At 41.4% G+C, this 22797-nt stretch overlaps 1 protein-coding gene and 1 long non-coding RNA gene across 2 annotated transcripts in view; one reads left to right on the top strand and one right to left on the bottom strand.

The window, feature by feature from the left end:
- The first annotated feature begins 9 nt into the window (after positions 1 to 9).
- LOC120411424 lies at positions 10 to 21523 on the top strand. Its single transcript, XR_005603731.1, has 2 exons — positions 10 to 391; positions 10610 to 21523. It is a non-coding gene; the product is annotated as an uncharacterized LOC120411424 (long non-coding RNA).
- Positions 1232 to 22797, bottom strand: part of LMNB2 (lamin B2) — a 37198-nt gene continuing 15632 nt past the window's right edge. The window contains exons 3-12 of the mRNA XM_039566080.1: positions 18473 to 18629; positions 17646 to 17771; positions 15082 to 15252; positions 11844 to 11969; positions 11425 to 11645; positions 10568 to 10859; positions 9937 to 10044; positions 8994 to 9113; positions 7501 to 7602; positions 1232 to 6399 (exon numbers count right to left, since the gene is read on the bottom strand). Coding sequence (XP_039422014.1) covers positions 6358 to 6399; positions 7501 to 7602; positions 8994 to 9113; positions 9937 to 10044; positions 10568 to 10859; positions 11425 to 11645; positions 11844 to 11969; positions 15082 to 15252; positions 17646 to 17771; positions 18473 to 18629 — 1465 coding nt within the window. The 3' untranslated portion in view covers positions 1232 to 6357. The remainder of the gene's footprint in view (positions 6400 to 7500; positions 7603 to 8993; positions 9114 to 9936; positions 10045 to 10567; positions 10860 to 11424; positions 11646 to 11843; positions 11970 to 15081; positions 15253 to 17645; positions 17772 to 18472; positions 18630 to 22797) is intronic.

Genomic DNA, 22797 nt, shown 5'->3' with positions numbered 1-22797 from the left:
CGGGGCCGCCTCAGCGGAGCCTCCGCCCCAGCGGAGCCGCTCCCCGGCCGGGGATGCCCGTCCCGCCGCCGCTCGTGGCCCGTGTCCCCGAGCGCTGGTGTCACCGCCGGCCGCGGAGGAGGCGGCCCCGAGCGAGCTCCCAAGGGATCCCCGGGGCTGGGCCGGGCCCGGGTCAGACAACAGCATTCGAGTACTAGGGCTCAGCTCAGCCCCACGAACTGAGGCAACGGGAAGGGGCTTTAAACCGGCAGCACCGAGACACAAACGCTGACCAGCTGCACCCCGTGGTGAAACACCGGCTCTGCTGGGATCCCCGCAAACTCCCCTGTGAGTTGTCTCCGGAATTCATCCCTCTGTTCTTCGAGGCTTCCTTCTGCCTTACATGACTCAGGTGAGAGGCCCATGCCCTTAAAGTCTGCCTCAATTCCATTACACTTACCTCCATTAAGTAAGAATGCTGTGGGACGAGGTAGAAGCAAATGGAAAAGGACAATGCTACGGAGTTCTTTTTCATGGGTGAGATGTGATGTGCAGGTAGGAGATGGCATGAGAGGAGGGGACTGGGTATGACAGCAGAGCTAAAGCCAAAACTGGGCTCATCTTCACTAGCTCAAGCCTACACTCCAGAGTACTGCAAACCATATCATCCCGTCTTTGGATCTGCCCACTTCAAACAGAATTCATTCCTACCACCTTGCAGAAGCATCATCAGCTAGCACTAACAATGGGGCAGCTGCCTAAGATAGAATTTTAAAATGAGTATGGACTGGAAAGTGGGCTGGAAGCTGAGCCAGGCTGGCAAATGCGTTAGCTTGTGGCAATGCTTCTGGCCATCCCTAAGAATCCATCACTGCCAGGGACTGGTATCTGCTCTCATTCTTATTTAGCATCAAGTAAGTTAAATCGAAAAACCCCTTCAGTGCAGGGGTGATGAGAAAGCAAGGGAAGGTTTATCTGCTCCAGCTCCTGATATTCTTCCCCCTGCTTTTGTTGGTACTGATCAGAGAGGACAGCACGTTCTACTAGCGCTGTGTCACATTTACGGAAAGCGTTCGCTTGCTTCTGGAGCGCACCCCACGATCCCCAGAGCACATTCTGTGATTCAGCTGATCACTGTTAGGAGCACAGCTCTTTGTGTCCTCTCTCCACACTTACTAAAGGCCTCCTTGGATGAATTCTCTCAAACAGCCCACATGACCTGTGTGTTGGTTAATAGACAGAAGGAAACCAATAAAATGCAAAACATTTATTCGAGTGTGTTGTACAAAAAGTTTCCAGTCATAAAATGTATATTACAAATCATTGAAAAAGACAAGACATTTGGCATGCATATTCTAAAAAGAAAAGAAAAACCACTTTGAAATGATAAAGTCTAGATCATGATGTAGTTTTTCTGAGTTTCAAGTGAATATTTTATAATTTTGCCTTTGTGTTTCTGTTACCAATCTTTTTAATAATTCCCTATTTAAAAAACTTGAACCTTCCAAAAACTCATCTGCAGCAGCTGACTGGAGGTGGTTACTGCAGTGCCCTCAAGCCAGACCTATCTAAATCAAAATTTTGTTAAAAAATAAAAATCATAATTCAAGTCACAAGGCATCACTGCTATGAAAATAAGAGATCAACTGTATTTTGTGCCCAAATGGAAAGCAGTTTGGCTTAAACTTGCTCAGAATAGATTATTGCTTGTAATTTTAGTGTAATGATCTGGGTAGCTGAATATCCAGTAACATCTGCCTTACCAAGATGGACTTGTCACTTCAGTAATAGCTAACTAGAAAAGCTGGAAGTTCAATAAACCACATCTTATTATCTCGAACTCCAAGTCAATTCACTGCTTGTGCTATTCTGAATGGAAGCTTTGAATATCGAGCATCCTTTTCACTCTAGACCTTAGCATTTCAAGAAAGGCATGTTTACAAATAATAATTGCATGTAAATATGGTCTTGTATAAAAAAAAACAACAAACACCTTTAAATAATTTTAAAACTGGTTTAAAGCTAAGCATATTGAAGGGCAAATAAAAATTCTGTTTCCCAGGCCATTTTAAATGAGAAAACAATCTCTCCAATATAATTTGTCCCGACATTCAGCTAAAACAGTGCTTTGAAAAATGCAATCACTATCTCACCTTCCGCTCACTGGTTCACAAGGCTTTGCTCACACAGAGTTTGGACCCAACAGTGTCAATAAAATGCAGGATCAAATATGGATATGCCTTTGTTTAGAGATAAGACTTTCAAAAGAAGATACACAAAGAAGAGATAGAATGGTTTAACAGTGAAGACATGAGAAAAGTGGCTACAAGAGATCTAGAACATACAGCATGCATGTTTTCCTACAGCATCAAAACCTTTCTGATGCACATAAAGTAACAGATTCTTCAATGCCCTGGGATGCAGAGAGGATTTTTATAGGTCTGTTCTAACCTGCAACCTCTGTTGAGGTTGCAGTTAAAGGGCCTTTATACAAGATGACCATTAAAAAAGAAAAAAAAAGGTGTATAAAAGCCAGTAAGATCCCTGAACTGAACATGAAGTGTCCCGTTGCTCAAGGACAGACACCACACGTAGTGATCTTTCACAGTACAGTACTGCTTCACACTGCAGTACAATTCCCACATTACTGCCAGCTTGCACACATGCTCAGCTGGCTTTTACATCACAGGAAGCAGATATTTATATTCTTCCTGAGACTTTTGGTTCCTGCTACAAACACAGACTATGCAGCCAACTCCCCATCTAATGGCAACACAGAGCTGAAGACAAGTGAGCAACATGTCAGTGCAAATGATGGGTTCTGTCAGAGCCAAGCTGGAGCCCTGTGTAGGCATAAAGAGACCTGCTGGGAAATAGAGCTGTGAAGCAACAAGGGAAACTGGAAATACAGCTGTGCAGCAGCAAAGGAATCACAGGAAATATGGAACAAGGGAATCCCAGCCGCGCCCGCTCCTTGCAGTACGTCACTGCAATGCAACAGTTAAAAGGAACAAATGCAGAAGCAAGGGAGACAAAAGTGGCATGAAATGCCAGGGACTCTGAGGCTACACCTCACTCCAGAAGACACCACATTCCTGACAGGTCTGCAGATGGATGGACTTGTTCTGAGACAAGTATTTTCATGTGGCATGAGCTTAGGAGGAGGCAGGATACATCTATTGTATTTTATATGATATTCTGTTATGATCTACACATAGGAAAAACTATTTACTATTTCATCCAGAATAAGGTTGTATTTCTGGAATAAGAACATCCATATGGATAGTTATGCTCAATTAACTACTCTGATAAAAGCTTCATTTCCCTCATCAGGGACACCCTAAAATCACTTTTCTCCAGACAAGTCAAATCTATTTCTCCTTCAAGCTTTATGCCAGGTATCAGCACTGGAGTAGAACTGCTGTCCACGTTCTAATTTCGTCAAGACTGGTTCATATACAGGATCAAAGAGAAAAAGGGGGAAAGGCGACACTGGATTTCATTTGGACAAAAAGCTTTAAATATCCTGAAAATTGAAAAAATCCTTGAAAGATGGAAAAAAAAGAAACAATGCTTTTTGGGCTGGTAAAGCTACAAAACTGCCTCCCAGTCTGGCCAGGACAGTGCTGTTAGACTGAAGCTCAGCATCAAAAACAAGAGGCTGGGATGGTGGCTGGAGAAGGCGACACACAAAAAAGAAAGTACATGGAATACAGTAGTTCTTCTGTGTCTTGTAATTTACAGCCAGGAGTTATTTATCATATTTTTAGTGGCCTATTAAAAAGCACTGTGGTAACAGAATCATCCACATTCAGACTGTTGGCTTTTCCCACAGTGTCAATAACAGGTTTATTTGACTTGTATATGCCTAAACATGGTCCTGAAGAATCAAATAAACTGTTTCCAAAGTTAAAGGACACAGTTCCAATTCTAAGGACAAATTCTGCAGACTGTTACTCAAGGGCACAGTGCTCATCACAAGAGATCTGCAAGCACCAGTTCTTAAGGCTACAGGAAGACACATTCCCCATACAGTAGCTGTTAAGAAAACTATGGCTCAGGTAGCAAGAGGTTCTTCATTCGAGCTGCCTTTCTGAGGCCATTCTTTACAGGAAACAAACAAAGAAAAAACCACAGAAAAAATGCAAATTAACTGCATGTTCATTGCTTTAGTATTTAAGATCACAAACTAATCTTAAATTTACAGGACAATCATAAAGGAATAAGCAGTCTGAAAACTGGCCAATGTAAAAAAATAAATACAGATCTTTAGGGGAAAAAGCAAAAAGCCCTCAAACACTATGTCAGTAGAAGCTGTGGGTCAGAAAGGGAAATGGTGTCCAGTGGTTGGAAGGTGTGTTGCAAAAATAAATTTACACTGATTGCATTCATTTGCATAACAGTGAATTTAGAAAAGGTAATTGTAACAGTATGTCTGAGAAACATAATTTCACTAGATACATCTTACAGAGAAAGAGACATGATTTACTACATATTTAACCTTCTACTCAAGCAGAGTGGGAAAATTACCTTAGAAAGATGGCCAAGTACATCAATGCAGTTATCCCATCAGCCCAAACAGCCAAACCTTCATCCTGTTTTTTTGTAATGGGTCTTTCTGATAATGGATTAAAACGTAATTCTAAATGTCTAGTCAGCAACTCAGTCATCCCATTCAAATGGAGAAAAGTAGCATCTTTGATTTATTTTTAAATGGTAAAATAAATCCTGAAGCTTAAAGCCCCTTTTGTTCCCACCCTGCTTGCATAACAAAGCCATCAGCCAGAGCCACTAAACTGACTTTCTAGGTTATATCTGTCAGTCACGATACTGTTCAGAGAACATAATGTCCGAAAGCCACCGAAAACATCCAAACCTTGTCACTTGTCTGATGAGTCTTAACTATTTGAATGACACGATCAGAGTTCAAGAGTGCAGGTAAGAACAGGATTCTATGCTGGAATCAAAGGGTATCCAAATTTTGTATCCAAACTAGTAGCTGAAAAAACATTTGCATTCTTTGGAGCAGTCAAGTATTTTCCCTCGTGCTTAAGGATGAACACTAACCCTTAGGGGACTCAAGAGTTATCTCCAGAGAAATGCAGCAGCAGAAACCTTAAGCTAAATGGACACTGTCAGATAAAAAATGCATCCTATTAAAATAAAAATCACGTGCTGCCCATACAACACATATAGAAAATGTGGTTTTTATTATTCTCCTTTCACTCCTTGTCAGACTTTGCCTCGAGCACTTGAACGCTGCATCACTTACGTCCTTAACGGAGGCAGTTCCTTTGACTATTTAAAAGGCATTGAACTATTTCTGCCGTATTTTGCAAATATTGCTCCTTAGGATATCTGACAATGCCCCTTTGAACACAAGAGAAGTATGAACAAGCTGTATCTAGCTCTGATTAACAAAGTCAACATTTACATGGGATAACCTTTAAAATTCCCAATATTTATCATTGCCAAAAGTATAAATATGTTTTACTTCTAAAATCTTAATCAAATATCCTTAAAGCTGAATATGTCAAAAGGATTAAATCATAAATACTGAATATCACAATTTGTGTCCATGATTTAACTTGTGACAATGGCAAAATCCCTAAAAATCAAACATTGCGAACTCCGGGTTTGACACTTCCAACTTAGGATGGTGTGTATATTCAGGAAGCAGAACCCACCATCTTCTGAAATGATGACATGGAGCTCAGGTGTGACAGACCCAGATGTTTTACCATTAGGCTGTCAAATCTTGGAGAAAGACACGATGGCAAGGTCCTGAGTCAAAAATGCCTACAATGAAGCTTCCCTGTGTCATTGCAATTGTGGAGCAGCACTTTAAATGAATCTGGGGTCTAATTTTCCTAAGCTGGGAATTGCTGAGGGTACCAGGCAGAATACTAGCATTTCTACAGCTGTGGAGGAAACACTCTGTGAATCTCTCCCAGGGCCCTGCAGATGAACACACTTCATTGAACTTCTTTTCTGGGGGTATTATACTGGTTGTATATGTAATTATCCATTTACCATACACTCAAGGAGTCTCATCTCATTTTAGCTAAAAATCTCTTTTCTGCTTTAGGTTTCTATGTAAGACTTTAAACTCTGTATGGGGAAAAATATTGTATTCCAATATAGCGTTTCAACAAAGAGGGAAAAATAAAGAAATCTATTAAAAATTCTGGCAGTTTTGTTCAGTAAAGTTTTTTTCTGAAATTTTTTTTATAAAAATGTACCAAGGCGTAAACGTCAAAGAAATCAGGTGATGCATATAAAAATAGTTTTCAGTGGCTCTGGAAGGAAAAAATAGCAAAAATAAAAGGAAATAAATGAAGGGGAAAAAGCGCAAATAATAGTTTCTTTCTTCTCTTTTCACATCACTGAGCATCCTCTAGAGGTTGTTCTGGGATCCCCCTAAAATAAGATAGGCAGAGTTGAATTCAATTCTTACCAGCTATTCAGATTGCAAGCCTAGACTGGTTATCATCTCAGTTGTCAAAAGCACTTTTTTAGTAGTTTAGTTATATTAAGGGAACATCACTACTCTAGAGGAAGGAGAGCACATGCCCCGGTTTGCTGCCAGGACTGACACACTGCCCCTCTGGTTGTGCTTTCCTGCAATGGGTTGACTGGTTAGTCCCCGTATTTCCAACAGTGATAGAGATGACAAATTAATGATGTCATTAGCTCGAGACCAGCAAGTTCCTTTATTTCAAATGCTGATTCCATTTGAGAGAGATCTCTGCTGTACAGCTGCTTTTTTGGGTAAGAAAAATCAGTTGCTTTATACTACAAATACACTGCTCAATCTCTTTGGGACCAAAAAAGCTTTGAGAACTCAGCTGCAAACCTGCACAGAATGGGTTCTTTGTGAAAAGAGCTACTGATGGCCACTGATCAGAGGAACAAATCACTTGAGTTTCAAATTTAAAATATTTTCTGATATCACCTATATATCTTTCTCCTTTTTTTGCTCTGTCAACTGCTGGTCACTTATTTCACATTATTAAACTAAGGGTTATCAATACATTGAGGTGGTATTATTAAGAAAAAACAAGTTTATTTCAGGTGTAGAAGATATATTGTATCAGAAAATAAACCAATAAGCTGAAGCTTGCAGCAAGAGAAGTACCACGCATTCCTGGCTTTCAGTGGTTATCTGGTAATATTCTGCTTCCAGCAAGAATGTCCCAGCTCTGTTGTACAGAGCAGCAGATACTGAACAGGAGGAGCACTGCCTGCTAATACTGCAAATGTGTGATCTGAAGCACAGATACCCTGAGCTGGCATCAGCCACTGCCTGAGCTGTACCAGGATGGATCCCAGCAGTAACTCCTGGCAGCACCGCTCACATTGTCCTCTCTCTGTGCACTGCAATGTTGCAAGCAACCATTGGAAGAAAGGACCAGGAAGCTCAGAGCTGACAAAAGTTGAACGGGATCCCCTCCTAAATCTTATGCCTGATTGATCCAACTAATGAGGCACAAGTTAAATATCTTCTCTGCATCTGATTACCTGTTGGTTGAAAAGGTCTTCTTCTCCATATTCTGCTTCGTCTTCTTCCTCTTCATTCTCTCGCATGACTACTGATTTAGTAACGCTTCTCACTGCAACTTCCTACACAAAATGACAGATAAGGAGATGGCCAGGAGTCATTATCTATCCATTAAGTTTTTGCTATACCATCAATATAATATCCTTATTAAATTTTGGAGAGTTTAAAGCAACTTAGCCTAGATTTAACACTAGCTATGCAAGCAAATACTGGTAATATCCTGCAAACCACAACATCATTCCTATTTCTGTGCACTAAAAGGCATGGTAATGTAATTCACTCACTTGAATTCTCTTTCATTACCCTGGGATTTAAGAGGAAGCAGATGTGTTTCAGGTGATTAGTAGTCAGTTTTACACAAGGTCACCGCAGACACAGGTAAGAGCTGACTGAAACACAGTGTAATGTGAGAAACTAAACTTTCTCAGTATGATTACACAACATTAAGAATATTTGCAATTTCTAATAAATATTTAGTATCAATTGCATATGTTGGTTATCAGCACAGTCTTACAAGCCAGGTACTAAAGAGAATTCTAAAACCCCAGGAAGCTTCCTTTATTACTAAATTATTTTTAACACTTCTAACTAGTAAGAAATTCTTCTGCCTAGTTGCACCATAGAAATCACAGGTGAAAATCTCTAGTTGTGGAAGATGTTGCCCTTAACATACACTCCTAAGGTAAAGGTAACCACAGTGAAAACAGACATGAATTTGAAATTTTTTCAGATACTAGTTTGACCACACAGTTTGAATACTGAGTGTTAGCTTTCTATTTGTACAAATTACCCCCACTCCTACCTCATCCTGCACACAACGTTGTTCTGGAAAACTGCCAGCGAGAAAGGCAACACAAAAACTGATACAACTGTGGTCTGTTTCCTTTTCCTACTGCTATCAGATTGCTGGGATAATGGCATGGTTATGAGTAACAGCCAAGGCACGATTCTCTCTTGCAAAAGTCATCTGCAGGGATGGTTTTAAAAAAATTAGCTGTGAGCAGATGTAAGACAATGCAAAATGCTCAGGAACATCTGCCCAATGAGAACTTATGATATGCTTCTAACATGGAAAGGACAACTATTTTCCTACATTTACACTGCACCTCAGAACACCATAGGGACTATATAATGGAACTTCAAATTGCCAGAAATGCTTCTTTTCTTTGTCTCTTTTGAAAGTACATACTGCAATTCCAAACAAATTCTCTACTAGCAGCATATTCTTCTAAAGCAGGAAAAAAGTGTCTATGGGCATAATCATGACGATCACAGTCTTCAAAAATATCCCAAAAATGTCAGAGATATGTACAGACTTAATTATTTCAGTGTTATAAACTGACATATTAGAAGACAATAGGGGAGATCTTACAATCAGGATCTTGTCATTGTGTCATGTCACCCCACCCTCAAATTAAGAGTGGGAGATAACCAGCCCATGGACACAACCCACCTCTCCTTCAGAGTTCACGAGGTAAGTGCGGATATTTCCACCAGTGCCCCAGCTGCCTTGATTCTTCCACACGAGAACAGAAGGGGGGCTATGAGATACGCCTGCATCTGCTCCCCAGATCTAGTGAGAACAACAATCTGTAATTAGCTGTTTATCCAACCTTTTCCTTTAAATATACATATCCCCCTAATTCTCCTACTTCACTCTACGTACCAAGTTTTTTTTTCTGAATTCCAATGGCAGTTTTGCCCTACTTTTAACTACACTATTACTTGTAGTAAGGTATTAAAAAAATCTAATATTGCAGTCATCAATTCTTTTCTGAACAAATTTCTTCTACCACTGTCTCAATAACCATACTTTATGGAGCCAAGGCAAAAAGCAGCATGTAGTGTATCAACCTAACCTTTTATATGTATCTGAACAATTGATACTTACTTAGAAATAGCTGCATGTGATTAAAAGATACATTTGTTTCTCCTTAAAAGAACATGTTGCAGACTGAAAATAAAATGTAAAATTATTGAAAAGCAGCTGTTCTACTACAGTTAATGCTGAGAAAATCCAGTCTTAGCTACAGTCTACTAGTCTGGATGAATCCTCTGAACTATTCCCATTTCTTTAAGAGGTTGACCAGGATTAGGGCTCCAAACCTGGGCAAAGTTGTTTGGAAACAAATAGTCCTTGATTAATCCCCCAAAATATCTTTTTATTCAACTTTCTCTGTGTCCAAAAAAAAAAAAAAAGTCTTAAATACTTAAGTACTAATACAGAAATTCATTTTTTGTTCTGCATTTTTATAACTGAAATCCTGCTCCTCTAAAGTGAGATTCATGAACCCCGAAGTTACACCCCAAATCAGGCTGTAGCAAACTTCAAGATTTCCAATTGCCACAGCATCAACAGAAGAATATGTTGTTGACATACTGTAAATACAACTTACTGTAACAGTCTGCCCAGCTCTGAGGACATACTTAGGAGTAAATTTGTAAGCAATTTCTTCTCCATCTCCAATTTGTCTTTTCAGTCTCCAGTTACCCAAAGACTGATCCTAACAGAGAGAATCAGAAAGTTATTCAGAGCGAACAAAACAGAACAAACAGGCATCAGAGTCTAGGTCTTTGTTATTAAAATAATGGGAATATAAATTTATTTATATGGTTGTTAGACATTTGCATTCTACCTTGAAAGTATTTGGTTATATCCAGTTAGAGTCTAAAGTGTAAATCCCATAAGGTCATTCAGCAAAATTTTAAAAGATATCCATTTCACACAACAAAGTTCTGCTAGACAGAAGGCTGTTTCTGTGAGCAATGTCCCAGCACACATTTACACATTTGGGACACAAATTGTGTTCTCTTCCTCCAGCAAACATTACACTCACGTTAACCAACCATTATGCTCAACTTTTCAAAGTTGATTCCTGGAGTTGATTCCCATTAATTCTTGGAGGATGCTGCACCTTGAGATGCTGCTCCTGCTCTCCACATGGGTGTACCTACTCATGCTGCAAAGGGCTGTGTAACATCTCAGTTTAGCTCCTCCTTGTTTTCTATGAGATCTGTGATGCTCACCTTCTCCGAGTTGTTCTTAAGCTGAACATATTTGCCCTCCAGGTCTATCTCTTCTATGCTGATACTTCCTGTAGCTGAAGCTTGCTGGGACATTTGAAAACTACTGCTACTGCTGCTGCCACTGATACTTCCAGTGCCGATCCCGCTTGTTCCACTGCCGGAAAGCTCCTCTGCTTCAATACGTTTTCTCTTGCCTCGGGAAGAGCGAACAAGTGAAGTGCTGCTGCTGCTGCTGCTGGAGGTAGCCCGAGAGACTGTGACACGGGAGGAGGGACTTGGAGAGAGCTTCAACCTTAACACAACCAAGAATGCATTTTAATGAATTTATCCAGAGAACCACAGACAAAGCTACAATATCCCCAAGTAACCAGACTGTAATGTGCTCCGAGGCTGACAGCAGCCTCACTCTCAATATCAAGAGGACTTCATACACAAGGAGGAGGGGGCTACCCATCCCTGAGGAATGTTCTGGCAGTATGACCATGTGACGCAGAAAGCAGTGCTACTGAGAGCAACACAGATCACTTGACCCCTCCCTCCAGTACAGCTACTACTAAACACACTATTCTCAGGCCCCATGATTTAAGACCACAGAAATACAAGCACTTGAGTAAAAAGATGATATGAAGACCAAGCACAGAATGATATATTCCACTCTACTCCAAGCCCATTATAAAAACCCAAAATAAAGACAGTGTTCAGCTGAGAACAAGTGTTCCATGCAACACACTGTGGTGTGAAGCCAACTTCAGTGAAAGAAAATCTGGGCATTCCTGCACAAGTGGTAAAAAAATAAGTGCAAGAAATGAAAATAACACTTGTAAGTCCTGAGAAAAGAAAGTGGAATCTGTATGTACCTTTCCTCTTCTCCTTCCAGGAGTTTTCGGTAAGCACTGATCTCCATGTCCAGTGCTAATTTAACATCAAGCAGTTCTTGGTACTCTGTAAGCTGAAGCTGCATCTGGTCCCTCATGTCTGTCATTTCCCTCTCCTTTGCATCCAGCATCTTCCTAAACTTCTCCCGTTCACCAGCCATCATTTCCTCCAGTTCCCGAATGCGATCTTCTGCTGCACTGGCCTAGGCACACAGCACAAGAAAAAGACCACTTGGCATCCATGCAAGTCCACTCAAAAAGTTAAAAGCCTTCTCCCTCCCAAATGAACATAACAAAGATCTCTCTATGTAAAATTCAGAAAATATGAAGGGTCAGAAATGTTAATATATTCACACAAAACAGCTGTGTGTTTGACCCAAAAGCAAATTTAGTCCCTTTACCTGTTTCTGAAGACCAGAAAGCTGGTAGCTGAGAGCTTCTATCCTCATGCGAGCCTCCTTCAGCTCCTCTCGAGCTGCACCAGCAGCTTTGTCATTTTGGTCAGAGGACAATTTGGCATTCTCCAGCTGAAAGGAAAGTTTTATACAGCTCACTTGTACTGAGTTAGAAATCCAGCAATATACTTTTGGTAAAAAAATAGCAACTGTTTAATTTTAAAAATTTTAAATGGTCTGGTAAGTTTAGGATAAGAAGTGCATAACATTAAGAAATGCTCTAAGGACCAGGAAAATCTATTTCAGATCTGTTCCTAGAGGATTTGCTTATGCTGTTAAAAGAATACTCTATTAGCCCTTCCATTATACAAGCAACCTTAGTTTCCAAAAAACTGACCACGTGCTCTGCTTGTTTGTCCTAAGGCAAATCACACTGGGTGACAGCAAAGGCTGCCTACCTAATTCCTGTCCTGGTCCAACAGTTCCCTGGATGCCCAGCGACTAACTCAATAAAATATTCCACAGGTATTATGTCTCTGCTGGCCATTTGCAACTCAGGGACTTCCTAAGTCAGAGACAATATTTTGCTGCTTACTACCTCTCCATGGATTTCTCAGGCAGGAATTTGTCTCTGCTTTTTGAATTTTTGGGGCAAAGAGTTTAGCTCTATATTAAAGAACAATCCTTTTTGTTTCTTCTCAATCTGCCACTGGACATTCACTGTTCCTGCTCCTACTGAAAAAATAATAAACCATCACTCCCCATTCACCTTCCCCCATGCCATTTATCCTTTTACAGACATCCATTCTATCTTCCACTTCTCTCAACGTGTCTCTTTTCCAGGTGAAAGTTTTATTTAAAGTTTTCTCATGCATGACTTGTTTCCCACTCTAAATTGTCTTTGTCAGTCTGGTATTACTCTGTAGTACCTTTGCAAGAAGGAATAAAACTACCCACGGCACTCCAGACGACATCCTGTCCCAGAGGCAAAACAATGGGTTTGGTTTTATTCTCTTTCCCTAATAGTTGTCAATATATGATTTGGTTTTAATTTTTGTTAAATTCACCTAGTGAACAAGCTTCATTTCTAGTGGTTAATTTTAACCAAAACAGAGAGAGCAAAACCAGAACTGTTACATGGTAAGTTTCATGAAAGCAGAGAGCTAGAAAAAGCATCCTTTGCATGCCTTGCAGCTGGACTTCAACAATTTTGCCACACCATGGAATCCACTCAAAAACTAAACCAATCCAATTCTAAGAATAGTTCCAGGGAGAAGATGTTCTTTAGCCACACAGCACAAAGCTTTATAAAATCAGTCTTCATTAGCTCTGCTATTCACTAGGTTCTGAGCAGCACACGCAGAGCCTTCTTTACAGATTTTGAAGGAACTTCAACTACACACTCCATTACTTCTTGTAAAGTTTAAAATTAAAAAATATTTGAAGTCTGACAACCATTCACAACCTTACAGTCATGCTGGCATAGTGCCAAATACTCGGAATTTCTATTGCTTATTATCACAGATCATGATGATCTTTCTTAGAAGCCCCTCTTAAGTATTCAAAAGTCACAATAAAGTCTCCCTGGAGAGTTCTCCTGTCCAGGCTGAACACCCCATCTCTCTCAGCTCTCTCCATAATAGAGGTGCTCCAGTCCTCGGAGCCTCAGAGACCTCTATTATTTTGTGGCCTTCCCTGGACTTTCTCCAGCAGCTCCACATCTGTCCTGTGCAAGAAGTAAGCTTTTACCCAAGACCGTCTCATCCTGGAGCTGCTCAGTAGCTAAACCTAATGATTTGCTTTGACATCATATTCCTTCCCAGCTTTGGTCCTCCAACAGGGACACATCTTTGTTCAGAAATCACAGAATGAAGTTCACAGCTAAACCCTTCCCTTCATATTCCAACTTCATCCATAACAACCATCTTTTATGCAGGGAAAAAGAAGCTTAATTTGTTCATTCCCCTATTCAAAGCTTGTACTTTTTCATTCTCTAAGTCTGTATATTGCAGCCTTTTCTTAAAATTTTTTTTCTAAGCATCTTCTATCCTGGATCCCCTTCAGACTGTGACAAGTCAATCCAAATAGCTCCTTGTATAAAGTATTACATGTTCCAGAGTTCTGTGAATAATTCCAACACTGCCAACTGTACTTAATTTTGGGGTTTTAGTATCTATTATCTATAGTGTTGCTGCTGTAAGTTAAATATTTGTAGATCTGTGTTTCTCAAACCAAATAATCGACCTGAAGAATTCAAAGGGAGTCTCAGTGAAGGGTGGGGAGAACAATGTTAGCAGTACCATCATTCTTCCAGACAAGAGAACAAGAAGTGGCTGTAACTATCGACAACAGCCAGAATTGCCATGATGGGGCTCTGAGCAGCCTGGTCTAGTTTAAGACGTTCCTGTTCAAGGCAAGGGGCTGGACTAGATGGCCTTTAAAGGTTACTTCCAGCCCAAACCACTCTACAATTCTATGATTTCCAAATTATATACCATGGTTTTCATCACCAAAGCTGGTCAAGAAAGGTCTGATGTCTTGCCTGAAGTTTCCCTGTCACCAAAGAAATCACAGCTGCATCTAGTAATTTTCCAGTCCAGAACTAACTTAGATCATTGAAATGTAGCCAGGCTTAGACATATTCATAAGTCTATTGGCATGATTAAGAACACTGCAAAGACCACAGTAAGAGCAAAGTGACAATGCACCCTTAGACAAGAAGGCCCTTCCAGTGTGTCTATATTAGTTTGCAAGCTCACTGCATCCAAGCAAAAGCCTATACTGAAACACACCTATTCCCAAGCTCTCCAATCCCCCCCTCCAGCTTCTTATGCACAGCATATTGCACATGTTGCAAGTCTTCTCTACCCCCTCCATTTGTGAGGAAAAACTGGATCTACTGACATAATAAAAGAACCCTTACAGCAGAAGACATTGTCTAAACACCTACTGCATGACATCCACTGTTCCCACTGTGTCTTCTGCAGAGACCAAAACCAGCCACACATGTATTCTCACTAACTGACCTCTCTTGACTAAAGCTATTGCTTGCTATTACCTCTGGCTATACCCTCCCTGGAAATGCACCAGCACACAGGTCCCAGGGAAGGCATTTGAACACTGGGACAAAACTTCCTCAAGTTATAGTTACTGGTCTCCTTAAGAGCAGTAGAGCTGGTAGAAGTGGTTTTTATCTCACAAACTGTGCTTCCAGTCTGACAGTGCTGTGGACAGCAGTTGTTACCTTAGCCTGATAGGTCTGCTCCAGCTCCATCTTATACAGTTTGACTTGTTCATCGTGTTGGTTTCGCAGATCCTCCAGAGCCTGAGTCATTTTGGATTCATACTCCTGTTGGCGGCTTGTGTCCACCTCGATCAAACGATGTTCATGTCGTTTTCTTGTTTCCCTTATTTCCTACACACACACAAAAGAAGAGGGACAAATTCCCAGACTAAGGTAAACAGTGCAAGCAGTTACAGTCAGACAACAATTAACTACTGCAGCACTAACTATTTAGTATAATGGCGCTAAGTACTACAGGCATTTAAGCCTGGGAATTGCTGCATGCACTAACAGATTCAAGTATCAGGATGTAATTCTTAAAAGTGATCCAGCTTAAAACCAGCTTCAGAAATAGCCATATACTGTCTAAGTAAGGAGCTGGTTTATGCTACAAAAGTCAAAATGGGGGGAAGGGAGGTGAAAAAACCATCAAGTTTTCCATAGCAAAGAGATTCCATATGCTGCACTACAAACTCTGTCCTTCTTAATAAACATCCTGACATCACAATAGCGGTCTACACGGAGTCAGATGAAAATGAGCACCTTTTGTGAACATTATATATATATTAAAAAATTATTACAGGGATAAACTGCATCTTCAAATTTCACTCTTAAGCACATGCTGATCTCATATATTTTCTATATACTTGATGACCCTTCTCATAAGGTTTTGATTAGAGTATTAATAAAGTAGCAACCCAAGCAATCCTGAGAACACAATTTTTTATGATTAGAGTTTGTACTAAGAAATTTTCATTTTTAGAAATGTATGAGTTTTCTGTGCCTAAGAACACTGGTTCCAAACTAGTAAGGTAAGGCTTACTCATGCACTTATTCATGCAGAGACCTGGCCAGGTCTGAATGTGTGGTATGAGAAAAACAATTTCTTCCTTCAGGGCAGGACAAACAACCAAGGAGTGGTTCTGAGTACTGGGAGGAGGTCTGAAGTTAGCAGCAGGGCCATGAGGAACAACAGCAAGTGAAGCAAGGCTCAATTTTGCCAGACTGGAGTCATAACAGGCTAACACAAATTCAAAGCAACTTTACTAGCTGTTTTGCAGAAATGCTCTACATCTAAAGATAGATCCCGAGAAACATGTCCTTTTACTGGCAGCAATGTGCTCTGAAATGATATGGAAGAAGCTTTCCCTCTGTGGTTAATTTTTACACCAAGAAAACTAGCAAGCAGCAGTCTCTCAGTAACTGTAGGCAATGACAGCTCAGAAGCTGAAGGAATGTCGTGGGGGACTACAAAGGATCAGGCGAAGGGCTGAGCTGATCCAGCAGCTCAACACCACTAGAATAAGCAGGCCTCACTTGCCACACTCCCAATCACAATGTTTTAATTCTAATGGAGACTTGGACCCTTCAGTGAACCAAATCAATTCACTAACGTAAAGGAAAATCAATTTCCTGTAAAGCAAATCAATTTCTTTATTGCTTCGCGTGTTGAATTGGTGCATACAAGAAACAAAGAGCTTCAGGGATGGCTAAAGAACACTCACCCTTGGGCACAGCAAGCTTTAGCAATAGCTTCTGCTGTTTCATTTAGCTTCACCTTCAGTCAATAGTGACACATTCTCCCCAAGAAAAAAAGTTATTTTAAGGTCCTACAACCAATCAAGGGTCTGTCACTGCAGTCAGTGTACCAATTCAACCACTCCAGGGGCATGGAAGTGAGACAATGGTCAGTACATCTCAGGGTGATCTTTGCTTTCTTTGCCTTGCTCCAGCCCCTGTCCCCTGTCCTTAGCCACACAGCCTTGTCCCATCCCTTAAACCAGTCTGAGCACTCCTTTGGATTCTGTGGTAAAACATAACTCAGCCACTAAGTGGTTAAAAACTCAACCAAAAAAACTTAAGTATCTTCCTAGTTAATCTGGTTGAAATGGTTTGGTGCATGGTGAGCCAAGCATCACACCTAGAGAAGGTGAGAGAATGGCAGAAGCATGTGGAGACTGCTCAGCAGCCACTCATTGAATGAGCTTGCTGAACCACCAAAGATGGAATAAACAGACATAACACTTTGCATGTGGTACAGAGAGAAGGTCAGGCTTCCCTTTCCCAATTCCCACTATTACAAAAATTTTGGTCTTCACTAGAACCATTCACTTAACAGGCAGAAAACTATCTCTGCAATAAGCAAGGCAGTTGCATACTGCTCTTGTCAACAAAAACAGGTTATAATCAGGTCCAGCAACCAAAGCTGGTGCAAGTAAAGAGCAGGGCCATGCAACCAGGTCCAGAGAGAGAGAAGAACAACCCTTTCCCACAGCAGTTAGCTGGCTCCATGAGTTCACCTGCCCATGGAACAATACTCTTGTCACCTGGCTCTCATACTGACTCCACCACTGATTTACCATGTAAAAAGGTGTAAAACCTTTAAGTATTTTATTACTCTACCCATTTATAGGAAGGATAATACTGATTTTCTCTACCTGGACTAGTTACTAGTTGCTCATAGTCAGTTTGATTAAACATTACATTAACTTTGGACAGTGGCAAGATTACTATGTTGATAATACCTCCTCAAATACATTCTTCCTGAAATCCAGATCCTCTTGCAAGCTCTGGCACCGATTTTCCAGGTCCACACGCATGAGTGTCTCCTTCTCCAACTGCTTCTTTGCCACAGCATGACCATCTTCAGCCTAGTAAAGAATTTTAAAGATAATTTTGTCTGGATTCCTATCTTCCATCCATAAACCTTTTATGGTCTTCATTTGATGTCTTTAGACCAGTTATCCACAGTAACAAATCTAATGTCAAGCCACTGATTTAAAGAAAACCAACCCACACCACCACCACCAGAAAGAAACACAATAAACAAAAGCCCCACCAAAAAAAAAAAAAGAGTGTGTGTGTGTGTGTGTGTGTATGTGATATTTAAACCAAGCATATATGTTTGCATACCAGCTACTTAAAATGTAGGATTAGTTCAATACATTTTGATACAGGAGCCAAGGGTTATTAATTCCTCAAGCACAATATGTTGCACTTTCTTTTTCTTGCTAGCATGGTCCCACTGGGTACTCCAGCACAAGTGTAAAATTATGCAGGACCTTACAAAGGACAACATTTGATAACCCAACATCCCATGAGTATAGAAACACCAGAAATTTTTTAATAAAAGCTTCTGATGAGCAAAATGTCTAAAATAATGTGTTGATTTGGTTGTTTTACATAGATTTTTTACAATGTAGTTTTGTATCCAAGAGGGGCCAGGCAAAGGTTCAGCAGTAAGCAAGGTGGATCATTGATATTCAGACTATAAACTAACTGCAAAGAAAAAAGGGAATTTACACTACACAACCTGTCTTGTGCTGAAGCAAGAGAGCACTCCCTACCATACCTTAGCAAGCTGGGCACGCAGATCAGCCACCTCTGCTTCCAGACTGCGTTTCTCATTCAGGACAGTATTGAGTTCTGCTTCACTTCTGTGGAAGAGAACTTCCAGATCCTTGATGCGACCCTGAGCCACAGACAAATCTGCATCTTTCTTCTTGTAGCTGGAAAAACAAAAGTACATTATACTTATATGTGGGTGCACAGCCATCCTGAGCATGTCCTGGTTACAGCCACAGGTATTTTGTTATCACACACCTTTTATCAAGCCCAGCTCACCACTACATGGCTCCTGCAGTAACCTGCAAATGCTGCTGATCATTGACCTGGAACACCCCCAAAACAGTACCATGTGCAGCCAGTACCACGTTCTGTAAATGCACGGCATGGTAAAAAACATGTCATGGACAGACAAGGGAAAAACAAGTGGCAACTCTGGCAGCCAAGAGATGGTAATACACACAAGGTGCAAACAGTACTTTTGCATCTGGCAGCTACACAGCTGCTATCCTTTACTTTGGAGTACAGCTCATGAAGCAAAGTACATGCAATGGCCAAAGAGGCCTGAACAGCCCCAGGGTTTTATATCTGATGTGGTCAAGCCTATTCCTCATTATATATTCCCACACAAAGTAGTAAAATAAAACAATCCACTATGGAAATGTGTTCACCTTTCAGGAATAAACCAGTATTTCTTCAGCAGCATTCATTACAGTCAAAGCATGTCCAAGTGCTTTAAATATCATTATTTGAGCTGTTATATCTAACTTGCAGATATCATCAAGGTAATCTTCCTCCTGCCCACCAAGTATTCATCAGTCTTTTCAACTAACATAGTGACTTTCTGCAGCTTTTCTCAGCATGTATCATTATGTTATTAAAAAACTGTTTTGTTATGTGCTGTAATCCTTCCGTGTTGCTGCTTAAGCTCGCTGTTCTAGTCTCACACCACACGAGGTGCAGGGAACAATTTTTTTATTTTTTTCTCTTAAGACATCTCAGACCTAATTTTTCTCCTTTCCTTTCCTCAAATTTCTAATCTATAGATCTGTAGTTTGCACTGTGGTACGTAAGCTGCTTTTAAGGGCCCACAGAAATAACTTTGAAGAGAATTCCTACTACATATAGGCTCTGTATTCAACCTGCAACTCCAAACATGAAAGAAAACCATTACGTTTGCAAAGAGAAGAAAAAAAAGCTGAAAACTACTGCTCTAGATTATACAAACCTTAGTGACCAGCCCAAATGCTGAGGCTTGGTTCCCAAACTCCTCATCACTTGTACAGTCTTCTTGAATTTCTAATTTGCCTGAATTGGCTAGAATTATTTTACAAAAATCCTCCATTATGGGGTATTGGTGTGCTCTACATACAAAATTTCTTTACATGGTTCAGCGTGATGTGCACCTTTTTCTAAGTTAACACCTTTATTTTGTGATGCATGCAGCTTGTGTTTTCTCTCTGCATTTCATAGTGAAGATCTTGGAATTTGTTTTCATTTAACTGTAAACAATTTTTCTTATCAGTCCAATCTGTCACTGTGAATTCTGTTCTGCAACATATGTGCAGTGTCTTCAAACTCAGCAGCTTGCTGGAGGCATATAGACAAAACATGGCTTCTACTTAAAAGACATTTATTTAGCAGCCATCAGAAGGTCACAAGCACTGTATTACACATGTTGCAATGTAAAACAAGCCACTGTGCCCGTGTCACAACCAATCAGACCTGGGAGCCTTCCGCCTGTGCAGGACCCAAAGGGCAAATGCCACTTCACTCTGAGCATGAACAGCAGTATGTGCTCACACAGCCTCCTACTTCCTCCCACCTGCAGAAGCCAGGCAGCAAGCGAGTGCTTCCATGGATGGGAATGAACAGAAGTGTTTGATGTACAGCTTGACAAAGAGCCATAGAGAATTCTTGACAGTGATAAGTAACTTTGGCCCCCCTCAAGGACACTAACAACATTGCAAGCCACTTTCATTCACATTTTTATTTTCACTTATAATTTCAGCCTGGCTTATTGCTTTCATGCAAAAATGTGACAGAGGTTTTACAAAGGTAAAACTGCTTTTGGGGGTCTCTGAGATGTTAAAAAGTTCCCAAAAGCAGTCAACGCATCTGGTGAGTGTGTCAATGCTTCAAGGAACACCACATTAGGGTAACTCTTGAGAGTTCTTTGTTTCCAGAAAGTGCCAAGTTTGCTCAAGGGAAATGTTTCAGTGACCACAGAATCACAGGATTGTTTGGGTTGGAAGGGTCCTTAAAGCCCATCTCATTCCACCCCCATCATGCTCCAAGCCCTGTCCAACCTGGCCTTGAACACTTCTAGGGATGGGGCAGCCACAACTGCTCTAGGCAACCCGTGCCAGGCCTTTACCACCTTCACAGGGAAGAATTTGTTCCTAACATCGAATCTAAACATACTCTCTTTCAGTCTGAAGCCACACCCTGCTGTCCTGTCCCTACACATGGGGTAGGTAGCAGGCAGAGGAAGTCACAGCATGACATTCACCCCTCTCAGAGCTGGGAACGTGCAGCTCCAGCAGAAGTCTGCTACAACAAGCAGAATGATGACACCTGACAGATACTGACCTTCAGACCTGGCTTGACCTTGGGAAAAGTGATGCCGGTGAAGATACGAACAGACACTTCATGAACACCAGGACAGGAGACTTTCCTTAACCATGCCATCAGAGTTACCTCTGCTATCAATGAATGGAGCTTATTCACTTCACCAGATCTGGTTCAACAGTCTTGTGGGAGGATGGCGTTCTACCCAAGCAGAAGCGTTGTGCACCTCATCATCCATACCTCCTCCACTTACCCCCTCCCTCCAGCAGTCAAAAGTTTTGTCAAACAGCTGAAGATGAAAACACAAACACTGGAAGCCGGTACACAGCATATAGGACAGAACCATACCTGCTACAGAATAATATGAGAATGGCTATTTTTACAACAATATTTTAATTCTAGATTTAAAAATATGTCCCTACTCCTGATACAAACATCTTTAAAAGTTAAGCTGTTCCTTACATAATATAAATGGTGTTCAAACATCCTAAAGATATTTAACTTTTTATTAAGTGAAACTACCCAACTGCTTTATGAACCTAGTTACAAACTTGGTTCAAAGGAAAAACTTCTACATTCATGAGTTGCATTCAAGGTACAAATACCATATATATGTATGTATTGTATATGTTATAAAATACACAGAATCACAGAACGGGTTGGGTTGGAAGGGACCTTAAATCTCATCTTGTTTCACCCCTCCCATGGGCAGTGACACCTTCCGTTAGACCAGGTTAGCTCCAAGCCCCATCCAGCCTGGCTTTGAACACTTCCACACAGATGGGGCAGCCACAGTTTCTCTCAGGGCAACCAGTGGTTGGATGTTATGTTCTTCCCCCGGAGGGTGGTGGGGCACTGAACAGGCTCCTCAGGGAATGGTCACGGCCCCAGAGCTGCCAGAACTCCAGGAGAGTTTGGACAAGACTCTCAGGCATAGGGTGGAATTTTGGGGTGTCTGTGCATGGCCAGGAGTTGACTTGATGGTCTCTGTGGGTCCATTCCAGCTCCAGATATTCCATGATTTGACGATTCAGTGCCTCACCACCCTCACACAGAAGAATTTCTTTCCAATATCCCATCCAATGCTGCCCTATGTCACCCTTGTCCTACCACTATCCGCCTTGTATAAAGTCCCATTCTGTCTCTTGGAGCCCCTTTAGACCCTGGAAGGGGCTCAGAGCTCTCCCTGGAGCCTTCTCTTCTCCAGGTAAACACCCCAGCTCTCCCAGCCTGGTTTCAGAGCAGAGGGGTTTCAGCCCTCAGAACATCAGAACACATGGCTGCTGGGGTTTTAGGAGTTTCCCTTCTGTTTTCTTTTTCTGTTAAAGAATTTTCCCCATACATGTTGCCAGGGGGACAAATTACTGGGTGCTGAAGAAAAACAAAAGACCTGTCCACAGGGGGAGGGGTCCATCAGGCTACTCTTTTTCACCTGTGTTTGTGGGCTGTTAGTTCCTGGCGTTTGGATGGAGAGAGAGGCTTGAAGGAACTCGTCAGCACTGAAGACTTCTGCTTTTTCGGCTGCCTGCCTTCCTTCCTTCTACCGGAGAAACCCCGCGATCCCAAGCCCACCTTCCCTGCCCCGCTGGGAGCTGGGCCGTGGCCGCCCTGCCCCTGCCGTTGTTTCGAGCCTTCGCTGCGTTGTAGCCCTGCTCACCCTGCCTGCCCAGACCTCCGGGGGGTTCCCACCACAGTTTGGATACATCTCGTCTGCCACCCGGGATTTGTGCTCGTCCCTGCCGCTCCAGCCTGCTGTTCCCG

Source organism: Corvus cornix, chromosome 28 (assembly GCF_000738735.6).
Source record: "Corvus cornix cornix isolate S_Up_H32 chromosome 28, ASM73873v5, whole genome shotgun sequence".
Taxonomy (NCBI): Eukaryota; Metazoa; Chordata; class Aves; order Passeriformes; family Corvidae; genus Corvus; species Corvus cornix.
Note: the sequence above shows the minus strand (reverse complement) of the source record. Positions and strands in the feature narration are given on the sequence as shown.